The sequence below is a fragment of the Strix uralensis genome, chromosome 4 (genome assembly GCF_047716275.1).
Source record: "Strix uralensis isolate ZFMK-TIS-50842 chromosome 4, bStrUra1, whole genome shotgun sequence".
Taxonomy (NCBI): Eukaryota; Metazoa; Chordata; class Aves; order Strigiformes; family Strigidae; genus Strix; species Strix uralensis.
The window spans coordinates 102,981,452-103,002,022 of NC_133975.1; the positions used below are offsets into that span (position 1 = coordinate 102,981,452).

The 20,571-nt window shown below is 34.5% G+C and overlaps 1 protein-coding gene across 6 annotated transcripts in view; it reads right to left on the reverse strand.

Annotated features, from left to right (window-relative positions):
* Positions 1-20,571, reverse strand: part of HEATR5A (HEAT repeat containing 5A) — a 66,150-nt gene that overhangs the window by 29,633 nt on the left and 15,946 nt on the right. For all 6 annotated transcript variants that reach the window (XM_074868254.1, XM_074868255.1, XM_074868253.1 and 3 more), the window contains exons 5-16: positions 19,157-19,265; positions 18,493-18,642; positions 18,058-18,229; positions 15,948-16,108; positions 13,180-13,435; positions 11,907-12,062; positions 10,854-11,104; positions 7,782-7,893; positions 6,750-6,902; positions 5,327-5,426; positions 4,475-4,584; positions 92-255 (exon numbers count right to left, since the gene is read on the reverse strand). In XM_074868254.1, the coding sequence (XP_074724355.1) occupies positions 92-255; positions 4,475-4,584; positions 5,327-5,426; positions 6,750-6,902; positions 7,782-7,893; positions 10,854-11,104; positions 11,907-12,062; positions 13,180-13,435; positions 15,948-16,108; positions 18,058-18,229; positions 18,493-18,642; positions 19,157-19,265 (1,894 nt within the window). The remainder of the gene's footprint in view (positions 1-91; positions 256-4,474; positions 4,585-5,326; positions 5,427-6,749; positions 6,903-7,781; positions 7,894-10,853; positions 11,105-11,906; positions 12,063-13,179; positions 13,436-15,947; positions 16,109-18,057; positions 18,230-18,492; positions 18,643-19,156; positions 19,266-20,571) is intronic.

Here is a 20,571-nt window from a genome sequence, read left to right on the forward strand (position 1 = left end):
ATATTTCTGACAAAGACAAAACCAGCACTGATCCCAATAAATAGAACTGTATGGAAATATAATACCACCATTATACTAGAACAAAAAGTACCTGCTCTTCAATAAATCGGTGGTCAGTCTCCTGCAGTAAGGGACCAAGTAAAAGGAGATCATTCTCATGACAAAGTGGGGGAAGCAAGAATGTAGAGGCGTCGATCTGGCTATCTGGGACAGTCAAGTCAACCACTAACTCTTTTAGAATAGCACAGAAGCTTCCTTTAAATTAAAGGAAAAAAATACTCAGAATTTTCAGTTAATTACTTGCTACAAGCAACTTTGAGAGCAAGATATTTATACTAAAATAGCAACAATCTAACATTTTTCTTTAGTCTTCAAATAGTTTTTTGGAGAATGCTCTTGCTACAGGGGAAACAACAGCATTACCTAAGATAAGCAAACTAAGCACATAGAGCAATCTAGAAGCTGAAAAACAGAGACCTTTACAGAAGGCATAATGCTATGCAACTGCTAATCAAGTAAAATAGTTGTATTTATAATTAAAGTAGAAGAAAAAAAGTCAGTAACAAACACAACCATATTTTCTTCTATTTCCTGAAAATTAATGCTGTGGAATGTATTATTACTACGCAGAAATACTTGGACTTGGCAAACAGATGTAATTTAAAGCATCTACAAGTTTGATAAATAACCAAAAGCTGCAGAACATACTGCCCTATTTCAGGAGTTTGCACTCAAAAAGCAAAGCATGAGGAATTCACTGTATCATAATTGCATTATGATAATTTACACTGGTAGTTAAAACTTTCCCATATTTTTGTACATAATATTTCAGATAAGATTGTGCATTATACATAAACAACAACATTAGGCATTTCGAGTCAGACTATTTTAGGTTATTAAAATAGTCCCTGCAGCGAGAGATCATTTCCAGTGCTGAACCACACATGATGAGAAAGGTCTGGCTTATCTGGTAAGTTGTGCAGAACTGATTTTAAGGAATGTACAGTCTTTATGCAAATATTACTTAAGAATTTATCTCTGGAGCACTAGGATTGCAAAGTCAAGTCCTCTTGAATTGGGAAATATCAGCATTAATGGGGGCTTAACTCCACATCTCCAGTTCTTTGCATTCAGTATTGTTGTTAGATGATCACAAAATTTCCCATTTGCACTGAAGTTGCTTATAATTTTTCAACACACGGAAGTTCCAAAAAGTGGGACAACAGTTATCAGGACCTCATGAGCACAAGCAGAACCATTTATACAGTTGAAGCTGGTAGATGCAACCAGCTATTTTACCCTTTCTGAATCCTGAATCTGTTCTAAGAAAGCTGAATTCCTCCCCGCTGCTTCCCAAACTCCTGTCCCCACCAGCCTCTCTCCCCTGCAGGCATCTGTTGCTTTGCCTGCCTCCCTGACTAATTAGCAAGTATGTAATTTTTCCTCAAATGCCTAACTCAAATCTAAGTGGAAAAGGTTAGCACTATCAAATATATTCCAAGATGCAAGATAGTGTGTCAAAGGGACAGAAATTGAGCCTTTTTAAAAAACACCATAACTAAAAACAACAACTAGAAACTGCTCTTTCATTAATTGTTATAGACCACAATTAAAAAAAAATCGCCTTTCTATGAAAACAGCTTTTCAAATAAAATTTAATGGAGATATTTGGCAATTTTTTACCAAATTAACATTTATTTTAGTCCCAGACACTTGGCCATCCTCAACATGTCAAATAATATTATCCCAATGTAAAGCAGTCCAAAATTTTGAGCCAGAACGCTGTTCCAGCATCCTAGCTATTCATCTCATCCTGTTAAGAAAGAGAAGTGAATGCTTGTATTCAATTTTATGGTTTAGACAGTGGAACATAAGAAGCACAAAAAGCTGAAGAATGAAAAGAACGCTAATGAGTTGTCTGACAAAACACATTAATTTCAGACCACAGAAAACATCAACAAATCTAATAATCAAAATTCAAACTACTGAAATTATTTGTGAGAAATTATCGAATTGGACATTATAAAAACTAAAATTTTTATATTAACTCACAGGAAATAAAGGTTTTAGCTTCAAAAACATGAGCACATTATAATCCAAAACTAATGACACATGAAAAAGTTCACGAATATGAATCATCATCTTAGAAACAGAACCAGCTTTTGTCAGCCTAACAAGTTCATACTTCAGATCAGCTAAATTGCAAAGCCTTAGTGGTTCACATGATGGAAGACAGCAACTAAAATATGTTAAATATATTTCACTGATGTTCAAGTTAACGTAATACATTCTTCTCGTATCTGTCATTGCTGAAATAATGCAAAAAATCAGCTACTACTCATGCACACTCACAGTAAACCTTCATAAAATTCTGCTGTTTGAGCAGATAGTGATTTTTAGTGATGACAGGAAGCAGTAAGAGAAACATCAGAGAGGCAAACAGAGAGCAGGAAATGACCAAGAGACCAAGCAGAACCTAAACAAGTTCTAGTATATCAGACCTCCGAAATCTGAAGGTATCAGTTGAGAAAGAGGCTTGGAGCTATGAATAAAGAGAGTCTCTTCTCAACTGTTTATTTGGCTGGGTATTTGGTTTTGTTCCTCTTGTCCTAAAGAAAACAAGCTTTGCACATTATTTGCAAATACTGAAAGCTTGAGTTACAACTCCTAGTATAAGTTCCCATCACCAATTTTCTCAAAAAGAAACAACTTGCAGGTTTCTAGCCTCTGGCTAACTACCCGAGTCAAAGAAAATGAAAAGAAAAGAAATAAAACCATGAACTGGTGAAAGCTTCTCACTCAGTGTGCCCCTCTGAGCCATGCAAAATGTGCCAGGCTGTGCAACACAAGAGTACTTCTAATATTCTTCCTAGTGATAATGACTAAAATTAGACATCGAAAAAAAAGCATCCTGGGTTCCATAATCATATTGTTTTCCAAAATAATTTATTTTTGAAAATCCTAGAATTTGCAAAGACAGAGGGTTTCTGCATGAAGCTGTCATACTGGAAATAATATGGAAAGAAGGGTATTTGTTTCAAGCTTTAACTTAAAAACATTTTTTGCATTTTTAAATGATGCATACTTATATGCTAAAATATACAACAGACCTTGAAAATAAGCTCTGGCAATATATGCGTTTCCATTCTTTCCCTACTCTCATACTGCTGTATTACAAACGGGTAGACAACTCTGAGACTACACCTATCAAATTACTGTTTTGATTCTAAGGCTATTTACAAAGCTTTCAGCAGGGTGATCAGTTATTTATAACAAACCTTTTAAGCTTTTTCTTTATTTATTGGTTTTAGAACACAGCATCCTCAGCTAGGATGCTCTCTCACAAGAGGCAGGCTTTGCGGGTCACACTGTAAAACACTGTATATTTTTCAATAAAGTTAGACCATATGCAAAAATCCTAAACACACCAAGGAACCACTAAACTCACCCATACCCAAATATTGATATTCTATAAAACATCAACCCTGTAAAAAAAGAACAAAAGAAATAACTTGCTCTAAGGGATGGAGGTGTCATTTTCAGTCTTTTAAGCCCAAGTCACAAATGAATATTACACACTATGCTTCAAGTGTTATATAGACTTCTAATGTGACAACAGCTTCAAGGCAAAAGTCGGGGATTTGTTCTTTTGAAGATTCACTTAGTTACCACTAGATGGAGCAGATTATTTGAGTAAGGATTCCCTGCATGATACAGAGGACACAGCGAATTCTGTGCCTGGTTGGCCCATATTCTCTCTGTCCTGATGAAATACCCTGTACATCTGTTTACAGCTGTCAAAAACACTCTGGTTCCTTATTTCAGTCCATAAAGTACTTGGCAAACAATTTAAAGATGACAAATATTCAATGTTCTAGCTGAACTGTTAGACCTAACTAAAGTGCATAAATTACTGGATTAGAGGATTAGATTTTAAATACTACTAGATATGTTCTGCTACAGAAAAGTAAGTCTATCCCTGGAAATTTTTATTTAAATACAAACATTTTATCCACAATCTGCACAGGATCAGATTAATATATCTGTAATTTATAAGTCTACTTGAAGCAATTACATTAAATTCTTTCAATAGACTATGCAATTGGTTTATGCTAAGATTACACCTTTTGGATTTAGGATTCAATGAAAGATTCCATGTAAAACAGGCATCAAAGAAAGTCAGTTCTTCAAATAGTTTAAAATTTCAAGGTTGTCTACCTTCAAGTTTCAACCAAAAATCGGACAAAAGTCTATATTCGTAAGGAGGGGGGGAGGGAGGGGAAGATGATGAACACTAGGTTTTCAAAACCACAGTGACTTCACTGCAATTTCATCAAATTTAAATAGAGGGAGTAAAATGTGTTTATTAGCAAAGGTGGAAGTAATTCTTTTTAGCTGAATATATGTTGAAAAAAGCCTTAAAAACATGCCCATGGTATTTTTAATGGATTTCCCTTTGTAAGGAAATACATACCTTCATAGGTCTTTGGAGGCAATACTGCTAGCAATTCATAAAGTTTATGTCTGTAAACCGTTGATGGCGTTTTTAAAGAATTTCCATATGATTTAGATATTGAAGAAAGCCTTAAAATATAAAAAGCACATCAGAGATGTTAAAGACTAAGCATTATGTAACACTCTGCTTCCATTTGTACCACTCTACTGAATACTTTTAAATTCTATGCATACTATAAGTACAGTTTTGATTTGCATTACCAATAGTAGAAGTAAAACAATTTCACGTGTTCTGACAGAAAGTCGATTCTCCCTTCCCAGTCATTATTTTGATTTAATACTAGAGAAATAAACAAGTTTTTCTGTTTCCTTTGATTGTACCTATATTTATTACAATTAACCATTTGCAGATATATCTCTGTGTTAGAGATTAGAGCCCAAATACACTAAACCACTGAAGGCAAAAGTTTTAAAATTATAAAACCCTTTCCATCTTAGCTCTGAATCTAAATATAAAAAATGCCCATGTCTAAAACTTTTGGTCCAAATGTATTCTTGAACTTTGTTTTTTATTTTATAAAAAATGACCATGCGTAAACATGAATGTGTATGTTTGATTAAAAAAGCAGGATAAAAACACTAATTTAACAAAACTATGCAATAATTTCTTCCCTAGATTTTTTACATGATACTGGAATCTGAAAGACATACTATGACAGCAAAAGTCTTCAGCTATATAGCTGAATTCTATACTCGAATTCTTGTACCTTGAAAAGAAAGTTCTTTAGAAAGTGCACTAAATCAAATACAAAATTATGCTGTAGCTTTTCAAAACCAGAATCTCATTTAACAGTTTTATACACACACTTACTGTGTCAATAAATCAACAGCACTTGGGAGAGGAGGAAGAAGTCTCTGAACAACTTCATCCGTAAGAAGACCAGCACAGTGGGAAACAAAGCTTTTGATAGCTAGAAAAGAAATTGGATTTTAACTTACTTAGAGATATCTAGAAGAAAAAAAAAAAGATCACATTAGTGAAGTAATCACATAATTACCTCACTAATAATTTAAAAGTATAAGAAAGCATAAAAAAAAAAAAAAATTTGACCAATAGTTTAAGAAGCTGATAAAATCTCAAAAGTCATATTTACAGATGCACTGTTTTGGTGTCTCAGCTCGGACATTCATATCCTGACTTTTAATTGCATATGTAAATGCAAGCATTATTTTTTTTTGTCATGAATTATGGGATATAACTCAACTTCATGATAATTCCATGTTAATAATAAAAAAAATTTAAAAATGGGAGAAGAATGATGTTCAGATGACCTACTGCTTACTTTGCTAGTTTTCTATTTAAATTTAGCGTAATTACTGTACTTTAGGAAACAACTTATATGTACACAAGTATTTTTCATTATTTACAGAAAATTAAACTTGAGTTTAATTTTCGAAAAGGACACAGAGAATACACAGTACTAAAGACCTATTTCCAAAAGAAAAAATAATATTTACAGGTTAATTGTTTAGGTTACTTGTAAAATGAAATTACTATTGAATTCCTCACTTTCCAATGGATTTTAAAAGTGAGAAGGCTGATCACTATACTAGGGTTCACATTTCTCCAGTGCAAAGGACCCTTTAGTACTCTAGAATACATGACTGAATCATATTAAGTACTTGAAGATCACTGGAGTAATGTATTGGAAACCCCAACTTACAGTATTTCATGATGAAAAATTGCAAACCTACCAGACAGCAGCCAAATACATAGTGCTCTTTACTGGTTGAGAATTGCAACTTCCTTACTGTAATTTTTACATGAGTCTTCCCACTCTCACAAATGTGTTTGACCGACTCACCAATTCTATTTTGCTTACAGTAAGTTACCTAGTAGGAAACAGAACTGCTATTTACCAGGTATGATAGACTGTTTAAAAAAACAGAACATAGCCTGGAGTTTAGATCTTCATTCTTTACTGTGGTATGTTAAACAAAAGAAGAGAAGTAACCTTCCTGATATCATTTACCACTTGGAAATCAAGTGATTAGAAGAACAAGAGTAAACCCTCTTGGGTTTTCTTGTTTCTTTTTTACAAAAATGAAACACACGTAGACAGATAGCTAGATAGATGTAAATATATGTATACGAGCATGTATGTTGGAGAGCAAATGCATTCTTTACCATCCAGTGAAAAAAAATCTATACGAAGCCTCATTGTTCTTTCAGAAGGGAAAATAAACAGCGCAACTATAAATATGCAGAGAAAGACACAGTAAATCCTGCTTACCACAGAGAGCACCAGCACGACCTTCCAGTGTTACTTGCCAGGTAAACGAATCTCCTCGTGTCTTCTCTGTTTCTAGGTCTTTAGGGGATGATGGAAAGATGCACTTCCATAGTAACAGCATTCGTGGCAGATGGTGTTGGACAACTGCAGGACCTGTAAACATTGACAGTTGTCATGCCAATGTAAGGATTAGTAACATTAAATTTTCTCTTTATTTCTTTTTCCTACGTTCATAAAACCTTTACAGCTGTGAACAAAACTTTATGCTACTTTCCCAGCCTTCCTTCATACAATTTCTCAAACGTTTACCACCTTGGTACTCCATTTTCATGCATAACTACATACCCACTGACACATTTACTAGTATGCCACCAAGCCAACTATAATGTTTTACTAAGTACAGACCCTGTGGATCACCAGCATAAAAGAAATGTAAAAACCAAGAGTGATGTTCAGAAAGGCAAACATTCGTTATAGGTTAATGCACAAGGTGTGTTTTCCCTAATCTAAGAAAAAACTGGGAGCTGTTGAGCAGAAGTAATAACTGAAAACATGAAAGGTACCTTAAAAATATGAACAAAACTGATAAAATACATTCATTTGTAATTTAATGATCACAGCAAATAATACAGCCACTTATAAATATAAGAAAGTTCTGTTAGGTTTCCTCTGACAAGAGGGAAATAATTAGCTGATTTTGTGATGGGATAGATGTTAAAAAGTATCAGTGTAATTCTTCATGACCACAAAGGCATTTGGTTAGATTGACTTTGAAATTTATCTTCTACATTTAATTAACAGTGGTCCCATTTAGTCACTGTTTTTCAGACATTGCTCCCAATAAACTTATAACAAATTTGAAAGAAATGACAGTATTATTTTAGAAAGCTTTTCAAAGGTTCCAATTAACTTTTTTTTTTTTTAGAACTATTTTGTAGTGGTAAGTTAAATGACACATCAAAAGAATTATAGTCAGAGACAGAACACAGAACAGCTTAATGTAGTTTAATAAAAATTGTAGAAAGCTACTACCTAATGTCATGAGGGCAGCTATCAACAGCCATCCAGCCTGTGTTCGCTGCAGTGAAATGCGACTGTTTTGAGAAGCAGAACACAACAAATCCTCTGCTACTGTCATGATTACCTTCAAAGGTAAAGAGAAAAACAGAGCATCAGCATCTTAGTAACTACCAAATGTTTTTTCAGTACTATTTGCTGTAATATTTAACCCTATTTCAGTGTCCCCAAATAGAATACCATCTTTCTCTCACACTATGGCAATACACAGGCTCATGCAGTTGCAATATCCGACTTCAGTACTAGTCTGGAACAGCTTCAACAGTTCTGGAGGATACTAGGTAAGTTACTTTGCTACTTTGTCCCCTTTCTTTTATCAGCAGTAAAATGACAGCTAATAATTCTCATGGGAATATGCTTTGCAAGGATAAAAATGTTCTCTATTTATGTCACTATGTAGAGAAAGGATAGCAGGAGACCTACAAATTAGAGCTCGGAAGTGGCAAAAGGGGCAATGATCTTTTTATCCTTGTTTTAGAATAAGGTCCATCATTCTCTCTGACAGTTGTTAAATCAACAAACGGTATGACTAAACAAAGAAGTTCGAATAGTATGGTCAGAATTAACCCTATTTTAGCTTCTCCGCAATAATTGCATGTGCCTACTATTATGTGCTAAAGGCAAAGTGAAGATGTGTGCCCATTACCAAAGCACAAGCTACCTAGAATTTACATGGAGGAACACACACTCTGACAATGAACAATTACCGCAGTATGGCTACAAATGCTGAAAGTATTCTGCAAATGGTTTCCTTCAATTATGTTTCACATATGCCAAAAAGTATTTCTTACATCTTGCATTATATCTGGTCACCAAAACAAACTGCTTATAAATTAATATAGTAAGAAGTGTCATTATCAATAATGTAATTAAAAGCCTCAGTATAGACAACATCTTTATAAAATTTATATGCACACTTATAAAATGTCAGGAAAATTTGCACATGAAAGTTTGAAATTTGTACACTTCCAAAACTTCATGAAATATTAACAGTCTGAAAATAGTTTCTCCAATTCTGTAACGCTATCAGGTGGTTGCAAATGAAATTTATTTTTATAAATTCCCGATAGAGTTAAAATATTCTAAAATTAGAACAGTACCCTTTTTAAATTATACTACTAAAAATCACTAACGGCTTAGTATCCCTAAATTACCTGTAAAACAAACATCCTAGAAAGGATTTCATTTAATGATTTCTGACAATTTTTCTCTCTATGTAATGTCTTATTTTTTTGAACTGAAGTATAAGCACTAGTATTGAATGCTAAATATATACAAACCCACTAATTATTTTGTTTTCTTGAATAGGTTCCACCTGCAACTCTAACTGCTCTCTCAAAGGAAAATGCATTAATATAAACCAGCTTCTGTCCAGGTCACTACTGTCTACATTTGATATTTCCTTTTCAAAACTGCTCTGTTTTAACACTGGTCTCTTTCAGTTCCCCAGAAGAGGAGCTAGTCTGGAATCTGGCAGTGTTCCTAGGAGAGAATGGAAAAGAGTTTTTGTCAACTCCTCTGTTCTCCCCCCTGCCAGCTTAGTACAGAATACAGTGTTTCTCCCACACTTTTCCGTGCCCTCCATACCTCCTCCTGGCCTTATTCTATCCTATTCTATTCCTCTAAAAGAAATCTTTCTTAAGAATTAAGTTTCTCTGTTAAATAGAAACTTTAGTCCTGCTTAGGTGTATAGAATTTGAATGGCACTTCTTATCTATATAACTGGGCAAATTTTGTCCTTTCCCCAGGGTCTTTCAGTAATCACGAGGAAAAGTTTTAAAAGCTAAATAAAACAGGGTTTGTTTTTTTTACATTTATAAATTGTTTCATCAGCAGCTGGGACTTCGAATGTTGAGAACTGTAGCTAGCAATGTCTGTTAAGGACTCAACAACACAGAAAGGGTGGGCTGGAATCATGGCAAGAGATGTTTTTCCCAATCTACTAAAGCATTCCTTTCATCTTACAGTGGTGTAATAACAAGAAAAAAACCACAATCCTTGTGTCAAAGTGTGACACTTCTCAAATGTCCACTGGCTCTGAAAGAGGTATTTTCAGAACTGAGAAAGTAAGTTTCTACATTATGCAGAGAATTAGCATGTACTGCTGACATGTGTGTTGTACCATGGTTTTCCAACCGTAATTCCATGGATAAAGTTCTCCCTAAAACTTCAGAGCACAGTATATCCTATCTGTGCTAGTGAAGAGATTGGTACAAGCATCTTAGACTATGTCAATGCAAGAAATTGGTTTCTGTTAAATACTGTAAAACAAAATTAAAGCGTCTATTTGTTGGACTTGATTAAAGATTTTGTTGGACTTGACCAAAGACTTTCAAGATAATACATACTTACTGTTATCGGTGTAAGCACTGACTGAATTGTACACTAGAGAGTCACTGACAGGCCTGGGAAATATTAATTTGGCTTAATCTGTGGTTGAACGGGGTCCCTTCCAGGAAACTTATTTCTAACACCACAGCATGCAATAGATCTGTATGTATATTTCTGATTTTTTTTTTTTTTTTTATAAAAGAAAGCTCTTTTCCTTTGGCAAAGTCTGACACATTTAAGCTAATGTCAAACTGGGCCAGAATTACAGAAGGTTTGATCTTGCCGTAAAGAATTTAGTTTGAAATTCTGAAAAACGTAACTCGACTCAAGAAGTGTATTCTCCAGGTAAACCTTTTCTTAGACTGTTCAGTCAGGTCCTTACAGCTCCACAGAACTGATGTCTGTCCCCAAAAAAATAACAAACTTCTCCCCTAACAAACCTCTCCATTAGAAAAAGGTAGCAGTATGAGTGGTTAATAAAGTAATTGGTGACATTTCCTGAGAAATTACAATCCTGACACACGTGAGAAAAACACTTGCTTATTTGAATTACGGTATGCTTCAAAATCCCCTTCTTGAGGAAAGAAAATATCTCATCAGTATAGTGTGTTATGCGATCATGTCATAAAGAATACATGCAAATGCTACTGCAAAAACATCAAAGAGCTGCCTCTAAGTAAAGTATTCAGACCATACCTTCCCTTTTCCATGTGGAATTCCTAAAGGACAGTGTTTTACTGCACCCAGCAAAGCAGCAATAGCAAAACTGTAGCCAGTTACTGCTTCTGGAGAAGATTTCAATGCACTAAGACGTTCAATGCAACGATCCAACAGTAGGGACACGTAGGAGGGCAATGCTACTGCAATACAGCGTAAACACCAAGCTGCTGTTAGTCTAACTGAAATGCTGGGGTGAAGAATGACAGAAATTACTGCTTCCAGAACTCCTGAAAAATAAAATGCATAAACACACTTAAGAAACAGGCAACCACAATGTCAAACAAGCAAAAATGTATACAGAGGACTACTGAACATACCACTATCCAGTTTCTGTACTTCTCTTTAAAAAGTAATATTGATTTTTATTGTGAAATATTTCTTATCAAATTTAAATACTTAAATACTTTTCAAAAAAATTACCCTGAGTGAAAAGTAACAGTACGAAGAAAACCTAACATATTATGCAGTTATTCACCAACATGCACAGAAAATGTCTTTAAGTATTCTCAAGGAGGCAGAAATCCATGCAGTGGAAACAGATGTCCACTTCAACGCATTCAGAAAAAAAAAAATCTCACTGCTCCTAAATGGAAACAATAAAAGTAGATGAAGATACTGAGCTCAATCAAACTGATTTACTATAACCATTAGGAAGTGTTGAACTTTAAATACAATCCTTAATGGAGTTAAATTTGATGCTGTTTGGTTTTTTAGTTAATAAGCATATTAGTACAGGACAGAGAAGATACAGAACTCTTTGGGCAACACCTGAAGACTTCCTACAGCATGTAAAATAGCCAACTTCCCTTTTTTTTTTTTTTTTTAGTTTAGTGGAGAGATGCAAGAACTAATGAGGTCCAGGTGAGAAGACTGCACACCATGAGAAAGGTTGCTATAGTCAATGCCAGACAAAGGATCCCAACAGATTTGAACAAATTGACAGTGTAGCCAATAAGAAATCAGAGAAGATCAGAGAGATCAAGGAATACATTGTGTACTCTGGTTCACAAAATAATTCAGGGCTTGTACCTGTACTGGAGTCTTGCAGTAATGGTGCTGCTGTAGTTCCTAAGCCATGGATGAGGCTTCCAAGTTCCTGAAGTGCACACACAAGCACATGCTGACTTACTGTTACATCTGTTGTATTAATTCTTGTTTCCAAGTTACTGTCACTCATTGCAGCATCTAATAACACAGTACAGGAAGATCCCCATGAAATCATTACCAAAATGAAACAGATCAGACAAAGAATTTTGTTATGGTAAGTTGTTTATATTACCAAATGAGTTTTTATCATTACCACTTTTATTACTGACCAAACTGTTTTCATAAAGGTTTATCTTCACTGAAACAAGTACATTTCTGTTATGCAAATGGATAATGTAGTAACGTCTGTGAGGGCATTAATGGAAACTACCAAATTGCTTATCTTTAAGTGATGGGGAACAGCAGCTAGTAAGAAACACGCTACTCTCAGCCTTGCCAAAAGTGACTTGAAGAGGTCATACTTGATACAGCTTGCCAGATGTTACTACGTAGTAGGAAGAAAGAAAGGGAAGGAAAGAGTGGAACAGTGCAAGAGCAAGCAAGAGAGAAGGTGGGAGTGGGGAATAAAGAAGGAGGGAAAAAAATCTGGAGGTTTTTTTTTTTTCAAAGTTCATCTTTTGTGACACAAATGATTGTGTCAGTTTAGACATTTAACATTTAGATATTTAACTAGGATATAATATGCAGCTGTACACCAGGGAATGACTGGTTATGCCCAGCATTTTCTTTCTTTTCCCCTACAAGGGCGATGGTGGGAGATCAGCAGCTTTTTTTGGAAGCTGTGTACAAGACTTTATCACACAAGAGATCTGTTTTCTCCAGGAGAAATGCTTGTTTTGTCAATTAGGAACAAATGCTTCTTTTTTGAACCATCAGTAGCGTCAGCTGCTCTGAACAAGAAGGCAGAATCTGGCTATATATTAACTGCCAATTTAAAATACTGTCTATGTTTTATTACTGCATATATTTATTAATTTATTATATTTGTAATCGGTTAAAATCATATTCGCCAGGGAATAAGTGTTAAAAAATATGTTTACACTTGTGTGGGTACACACACGCAGAAACAGACACACACAAACAAATAACCAGCCCAAGTTAAAAACAAAGAAGTCCATCAAAAGCCCTCTACATTATTATGGTAATAAATCCATACTGTATATTCTATTTCTGCAGTCTCTGGATTAGGAAGTTGAACAATCACTTAAAAACGGAAAAACTGAGGCCCAAATGGATAATCTTGTTAGACCCATACCCACAACTTTCTTCAATTTCCAGATGGCTTGACAAATCTCCTTGGCAGCTGCAATTTGAGCTTTTTCCCCAAGAAGGCCGCCTACTGTAGCTCGAAGGATAAATGAAACACAGCGGCGACAGCCAATAGCATCCATCTGACTCTGAATAGCCTTGGGGTGAGACTGAGACACGAGATCTAGAATATGGGAAAGGAAGGCAGAGAAGTTCCTTTCAAGCCATTGTGCTCCTAATGTAGAGACAAATACCACATATGCCTGGAAGAGATTTGAAAAGAAGTCATATTTTAGAGCAAAATCATCTGCAAAACCACTGCCAGCTATTCCACATACTTTTTTTTTTTTTTTTTTTTTTTTAATCTGTGCACATTCCCACAACCAGAACTGAGATTACTGATACATTTATGCATCCATAAATCACATGTGTTCTCCCTTTCAGGTAGCTGCAATTTTTTTTGATCTATTTAAGTAATTTAAATAACTATCAAAACTGTACTAGCTATATTATAGCCTGCTTTGACTGTAAATTAATTCAAGCTGCTTGCCCATCTTATTTCATTCCAGAGTGTGAGAAATGGCAGTTTACCCTGCACAGGCACTTGTTATGTAAAACATTGTGTTTGCTCTCACTGAACAACAGCTTCCAGCTATTTAACATTCTGCACATGGAACCCAAATTTAATGTATGAATGCATTTTAAGAACTACTATGTTACAAAACTATAAACCATAACCCTGAGAGAATTTTGTTATTATAGGTTTTGAATTAGGGAATATTTGCAGCCCCCAAGCACTGCTCTTCATCTCAATGAATTTTAATTGTTCGCCTTCCAATGGCAATACCATAAAAAGACTACGTTTGTCACAACAAAGAGGAAGAATGCAGAGTCACTTTACAAATCTAATCACTACAAGACCATTTATTTTGCCACATAATACATTCCCTTACAAATGCCTTCCATGTGCATGTATTGGATTCTTTTTTAATGAATAGATGTGCTACCATCAAGAAAAGGGAATACAAAAAATAAGAATATGCAAATGAACACACAAAATTCCTCATAAGAAAGTTCACAACTACTACCCATAGCAATGAATTTCTATATTAGCCTCATACATACTTTGTCTCATGTCCAATATTAACAACAAAATTATTCACATAAAAGAAAGTGAAATATTGTAGATGGAGAAATTGTACTATTAGATCCTGTTAGCATCTAATAGCTCTTGACAAATACTACTTAGGCTTCATAACATACCAGTACTTTCCCCCTGTTTTACAGATTTGAAAACTGAGGAATTTAACAGGATAAATAAATTTGTGAAGAGTCATACTGCCATGGCTACATTTTGAATTGTATCTTGAACCTCGCTGTGTCTTGAACAAATATAATTCTTCTTCCATATGTAAGAAGTCATCTTCAGTGTTTTTCTTATTTTTTAATTTACAGTAAACTGCAATTCACATAATAATTAATACATTTTATAAGTGCAAGTGTTTTCTACTCACAGGCACTGATATATGAACAGTTTCTCAAGTTTTTCTTCTAGAAACATTGCACTATTTTAACTGTTTTGGGACAGTTAGAGTGTACCATCTAGCACAGGTACTACTGTGTTAATGCAGAAATGCATGAAAGAGGAGACAACCTCCAAAAACCAATACAAATAGCCAAAACACTGAACTGAAATATCTATTCCTGGAAAACTAATAGAACCACCATGTATACAGAACACCCTAGGAGTCTGGCATGCATTTTCTAGGCAAATAGCTGTCAAGGTATTATTGTTCCCCAGGTTTTCTGTCTCTCTGCCAGAAGTTAATGCTTCCACTCAGCATGATCTGAGCATAGAAGACAATTTGTGAGCACCTTCTAGCTGTTTCAGTGCAAAGTCTGGCAGTTTCTATCAGTAATTCAAGCTAATTTACAGATTTTTTTTTTTTTGCACTGCAGAAGTTAAAATGCACTGAAAAACTCCCTTACTGGCAAAGGGGACGTATCAAATAGCTGTGGGGACTGTAACATACTAAAATAATCACAGCTGTTGGATATGTTAATGTTCATCATGACCATTAGTCTTGATTCACAGGTTTAATATTTGAATATCTAGGTCTTACCATGTAAATGCTGTTTAAGATAATATTTACAGGAAGAAGCCAATCTGATATTATCTGAAAAATTTATACTGTTTTTACCAGCATGCATTATATGGTCTGACTTCAGTCCTGCTCAATTAACAAGATTCTATCCTCTAACTGAGCCTCCTGGAACACAGAAAAACAGATATTTGGTTTTTTCCACTAAATTCTGTTTTCCTTATTTTTCATGCACTTACTCAAAGCAAAACCATTCTTTCAGAACAGGACTGGGAATGTTCCTATATAGAAGGAAACTATTCCAAGTTCAAAGAATTCTTGTAACTTCTCCCTTTAATTTTCAGACATAAGGTATTAAGTTTTAAATTAAAAATTTGAGGAAAGTATTTATTTATATCACTTACTTGAAATTCATATCACATGAAGCTTTCACAAGTAATATATATTTAGCTTTGAAAATTTCAAAAACTATCAGGTAAACAATAAGCAACACCAGAAATATTTTTTCTTTTCTTTTTAGCATAACTCAAGAGGTAAATCCTTATTTTAAAGTACATACATTTTGTCACAGATACAAAAAAGGATGAAATAAGAGATATATGGAGAGCAAAACAGAGCAAAATATTCAGAATGTTTAGCAATCTCAGAAAATCATAACTAACGTAATCCAAACCTGGGTGACTCCAACTCTAACATCTCTGCTGACTGAACTGGTCCCTTTCAACATATCACCACTGGCTCGTAGAAATCCACAACTTCCGCGCAGAAATCCAGTTCCCAGTAGCTCCATCACTTCTTCCAAAGAGATTCTACGGAAGTTATGCCTGATGGATGCTAAGAATACATGTAAGTCTTTAGAGGATTAGCTCTGTAAAACTTGCTACATTTTAGAAGAAACAATTTGCACAAATTCAGTAGCACAATCAAATCCAAATACTGTTTGAGCATAATTTCATAACACAAACAAAGACATTTTAGGACTCAGTGCTCCAGTGAACCACAATATTTCTCAAGTTTTTCTGCTTCAGCTATCTTGAAATAGTTTAGGTCATCACCTGGTATGTATACATACATTTACCCTCCCTCAGTATTTACCATCTAAATCTAAGCTCCCTTTGCAAAAAGGTCTGTACGGCCAACTCCTACCACACAAAACTTCATGAAAGCCCTGACTCTAACTGATTCCAGCTTACCGTCAGAGACAATGCTCTACTCCAAACTCCAGACAGGGCAGACAACCTTACTGTTATGCTTAGCCAGATAAGTGTACAGCTACATGTTCTCTTAGAAAAAAAGCATCTCACCTTAATATTAAATTAGCTCTCCAAAAGAATGACAATAATTTTCTAGGAAAATTATTTATCCCTAATTCCTATTCCATTGTTTTGTTTCTTGATAGAAAGTTCATTTAACATACATGCTGGGACATGTGTGTGCAAAGTCAGCATGATGACTGCACACTGTGCAAAGTAAGTGACCTAAAATTTTCACTGCATTTTTCATCCTCTTCCAAGTACTGAGATGGGAAAAGGAATGAGAGAATTTGAGATAATCATGTCCAAAAAAAAATTAATAAGAGAACCCCAATATCAGCAGGTTATCAGATACAATGCAGAGACTTCAGGACTATGCACTTCATGTACTGCTCCCTTCACCTCTCCTCAGCCCCATCTAGCCCCCACCTAAATTCTGTCTCACTTAGCTCCAACTTCTTTTTAACTAAAAATAACTAAAATAAATACAAATAATTTAAAATAACCAACCAAACAGCTGATGAGCTTCTTACATAACCTTAACTTAGCACTTTAGAAATACAGTTATGTTGCTCACAAAGATTAAACTACTGAGTCTATAAAGAGGCCAGAGTATTTTTTTTATTATTATTTTATTGGGAAAAGAGAAGTGCTGATTGTTTTCTGTAGCACAATAATTTTCTTCAAAAGATTCTTAGAAAAATAACTTATAACTCAAGACTTTAGAGTCTCCAATGCAAACACAGACTCAAGAATTTCAAAAGGCAGTAAGCTGGGCTTAAAGGCATGTAATTTTGTCATTTGCTGCTTACTGCACTGAAGGTCTTCTCTGATGCCATTAAAAGCACAACAAATAGTCTAAATCACATTTACTTTGCATCCTGTTATATTTAGCTTAGATTACAGTTAGAGATTTAGCTTTAGGCTCCTAAGATTGGACTAAAAATGCCCGGTCTGAATGACACACAAGATTGGAGATGTTAACTTTGTGCCAGGACGTTTCAGTTAGATCAAGTACTGTCAGCAAGAACTGTTACATGGTCTGTTGAGTGAACAAAACTGCATGCTTGTTTCTGCTTCTGATCGCTTTTGTACTGCTAGGCAATCCAGATGTCAATGATGATTGTGGAAAAACAGCTTGAAGAGATCCTTAGCTCTTTAGTTTGACAGAGACACCCTCTCAAATCTTAGTGCTTTCTAGACTACTTAAATTAATCTTGCCTTTAAATTCTTGAGGCTACTAATTTCTCTCCATACAGTGACAATCTTGTAACACAGAAATATAGTTTTATCAAATACTTTTCCTTTTTTATGATTTTATTTAGATATATATGTATATACATAGGTTAACACAACCAAAAACACAGCACTTCACAAGAAAAATGTTACAAAAAAGACCAAACCAGAGATACAAACAGCCAGATGAAGCTTACGCTGTGATTTTACTTCAGGCTTCAACAGAACACAGGAGTTTCTAATCACGTGACAGATTTCAAGATGAGGAATCAGCAAACAAAGTACATACTTTACCTGTTGTCTGTTTAGATGTTAGAGCTCTAGCCAATACTGTGCCTAAAAGTTTTGAAACTGCTAATCGTACATCATAATTGGAACCTTCAAAGGATTTAAAACACAAGGTCACAACACTATCCAGGTCTGTACTCCACATAAATACTGCTTCATTCTGAAGTTCAAGAAGACACTAGACAAAAAAGGGAAATAAAAATGTTTTGATATGGAAAAGCACTCAGTAAAAATTTTAGTGTGCTACATAATACACAGAGTTCTCCCTAACAAAATAAGCATGTTGCTTCATACTAAAATCACTTGAATTTTTGCTGCCAAGACAACATCAAAGAAATAAAGATAAGCAAACAATGTATTTATTGCTGTGTTCATCATCCATTAAAATAGAATTTTATTTAGGGAACTTACTTAATAAAAACAGCTATTAGAGCACTTTACCTTTGCAGCAGCACAGCGAACTGCCATGGATCGATCCGTCAGACATGATCGGGCAGCTTTGTAAATATCTCTATGACAGGGGATAGCAGCAGCTCCTAAACCATTTAATATATTTTGCAAACTAAGCATGATTTCATAACGACCTTGAGACTTAAAAATGAAAAAGAGAGATGTTAAAGTTTTGTAACCCTAAGCTCCTTGGTAATACAAAATACCAACTACTGAAATAGGTAAACAGTGGTTTGGGTCTTTTACACTTCTGGAGATCTGTTTATGCTGAAGTGAGTTAAAGCAGACAACTTGCTCTATAACTCTATAAGCAAGTGAAAATAGTAATTCTATGTTCTACTGGAAAGTACTCACTAACAGTTTAAAATTCAAAACATGAGTTTGCTGGAGCAAAAATGTTCTCATTAATAAGGCAATTAAATTTTCTAGTTTATCAAGTTCTTCTGTGTAATCAGATTGAGAATAGTTATGATCAACCTTTTATAGACATAATCCATTAACTCTCTAGTAATTCTTAGGAATTTAGACACTGATTTTTATCCTATGATTTTCCACAATTTTTCCATATTTTGGTATCAGGTACTTTCTCCTATTCATTGGTCCAGCTACCAACAGTAAACATCCTATTATTTTTTTAAACATGCTATTCCAATACCTCTGCATTCTTCATTGCTTTAAGTACATTCCCAACGGTGTCAGTAAAACTGTTTCCCAAAATTCTTCCCAATTTTTTGTATAAATAGCCCAAGCATACCACCGCAGCACTAAAACAAAAGCAAATCCAAAGACGTGTGAAAATGGATGCAGTAACAGATGAAAGGGATTAAGACAACTAACATCATCAATGGACAAACAACAAAATAACTAAATAGAATGTCCCAAAAAGCTAAGTGGATTGTCAAAAGGAAAAAAGAAGGTCTGTATGTGGCATATACACTCTAGGAGAAATGCACATACAAGGGGTGGCAAAATAACTTGGATAATACAAGAATTCAGGCAATACAATCTTCCAATAAATTTTACAATAGGAATACAATTTTCATATCCACCTTTAAAGGTTAACATTAATTTCTAACTAAGCATCCTCTGCCTCATGAAGTCTATGGCACTGTGCTACAGCAGATACTGCTAGAAATAGCCGGGGACAGGTTTATTTACAACTCAGTGGTCAATAGTAGACTGCAAGTGGTCTAGTAATTAAAATTCTGGCATTCACGTATAACAATACATAATAAAGAAACACCTTGAAGGAAATAAACACGTAAGCCAATGTCCTTTTCATCACACACAGATTCTGAATTTAGTTTCCAGGTGAAATACCCGACAACTGGAGTCTGTGTGCTCATCGGCATCTCCTTTAGCAAAAGCAAAAATTGCTAAATATTAACCAAAAAAATCCCAGAAATAAAGAAAAACAGTTGCTTAATTAAAGAGTGTTTGTCTTTGAATAATTAAGGAAGACACTTTGCTTTTGTATTGACAGATCTATAACTAAACCAATTAATTTTATAAATACAAGGAAAAAAAGAAAGTATATCTTTAATCAGCTTTCAGCTCTTTGGCCAGATCTACCTAAATATACAGTGACACTGCTTAGCAGCCCCTTCAACAAAACAACGTTTTACTTATTCCCCAACTGAATTCAAGTTTCACATAAAGAATTTTAAAATCTCATACTGACACCTTCTTAATTAAAAAAATGCATTTAATATTAACAGTAATTTCCTAAATGACAAAGCATAATAAGAAAAACAAAATCAATATTCTTTACCTCTTATCATACCAAAATCCTATTTTCATTAAAGCAACATTTTTCATTATCGCTTTTATCCAACTCAGTACACACCAACAGTTTGGAATTTAATTTTATTCATTGTGTGGCTGGGCATAAAATTACTATTGCACCACCTTACTACTAAACTGATCATCCAATGGTCACAGGTAATCTCTTTAATTAGCTTCAAGACTAAATAATACATATTTCAGATCATAATCCAGAGAAAGAATATTTAACAAACACATACAAAAGAAAACCAAACCAGAACTACCTTATTACATCATGATATAAAC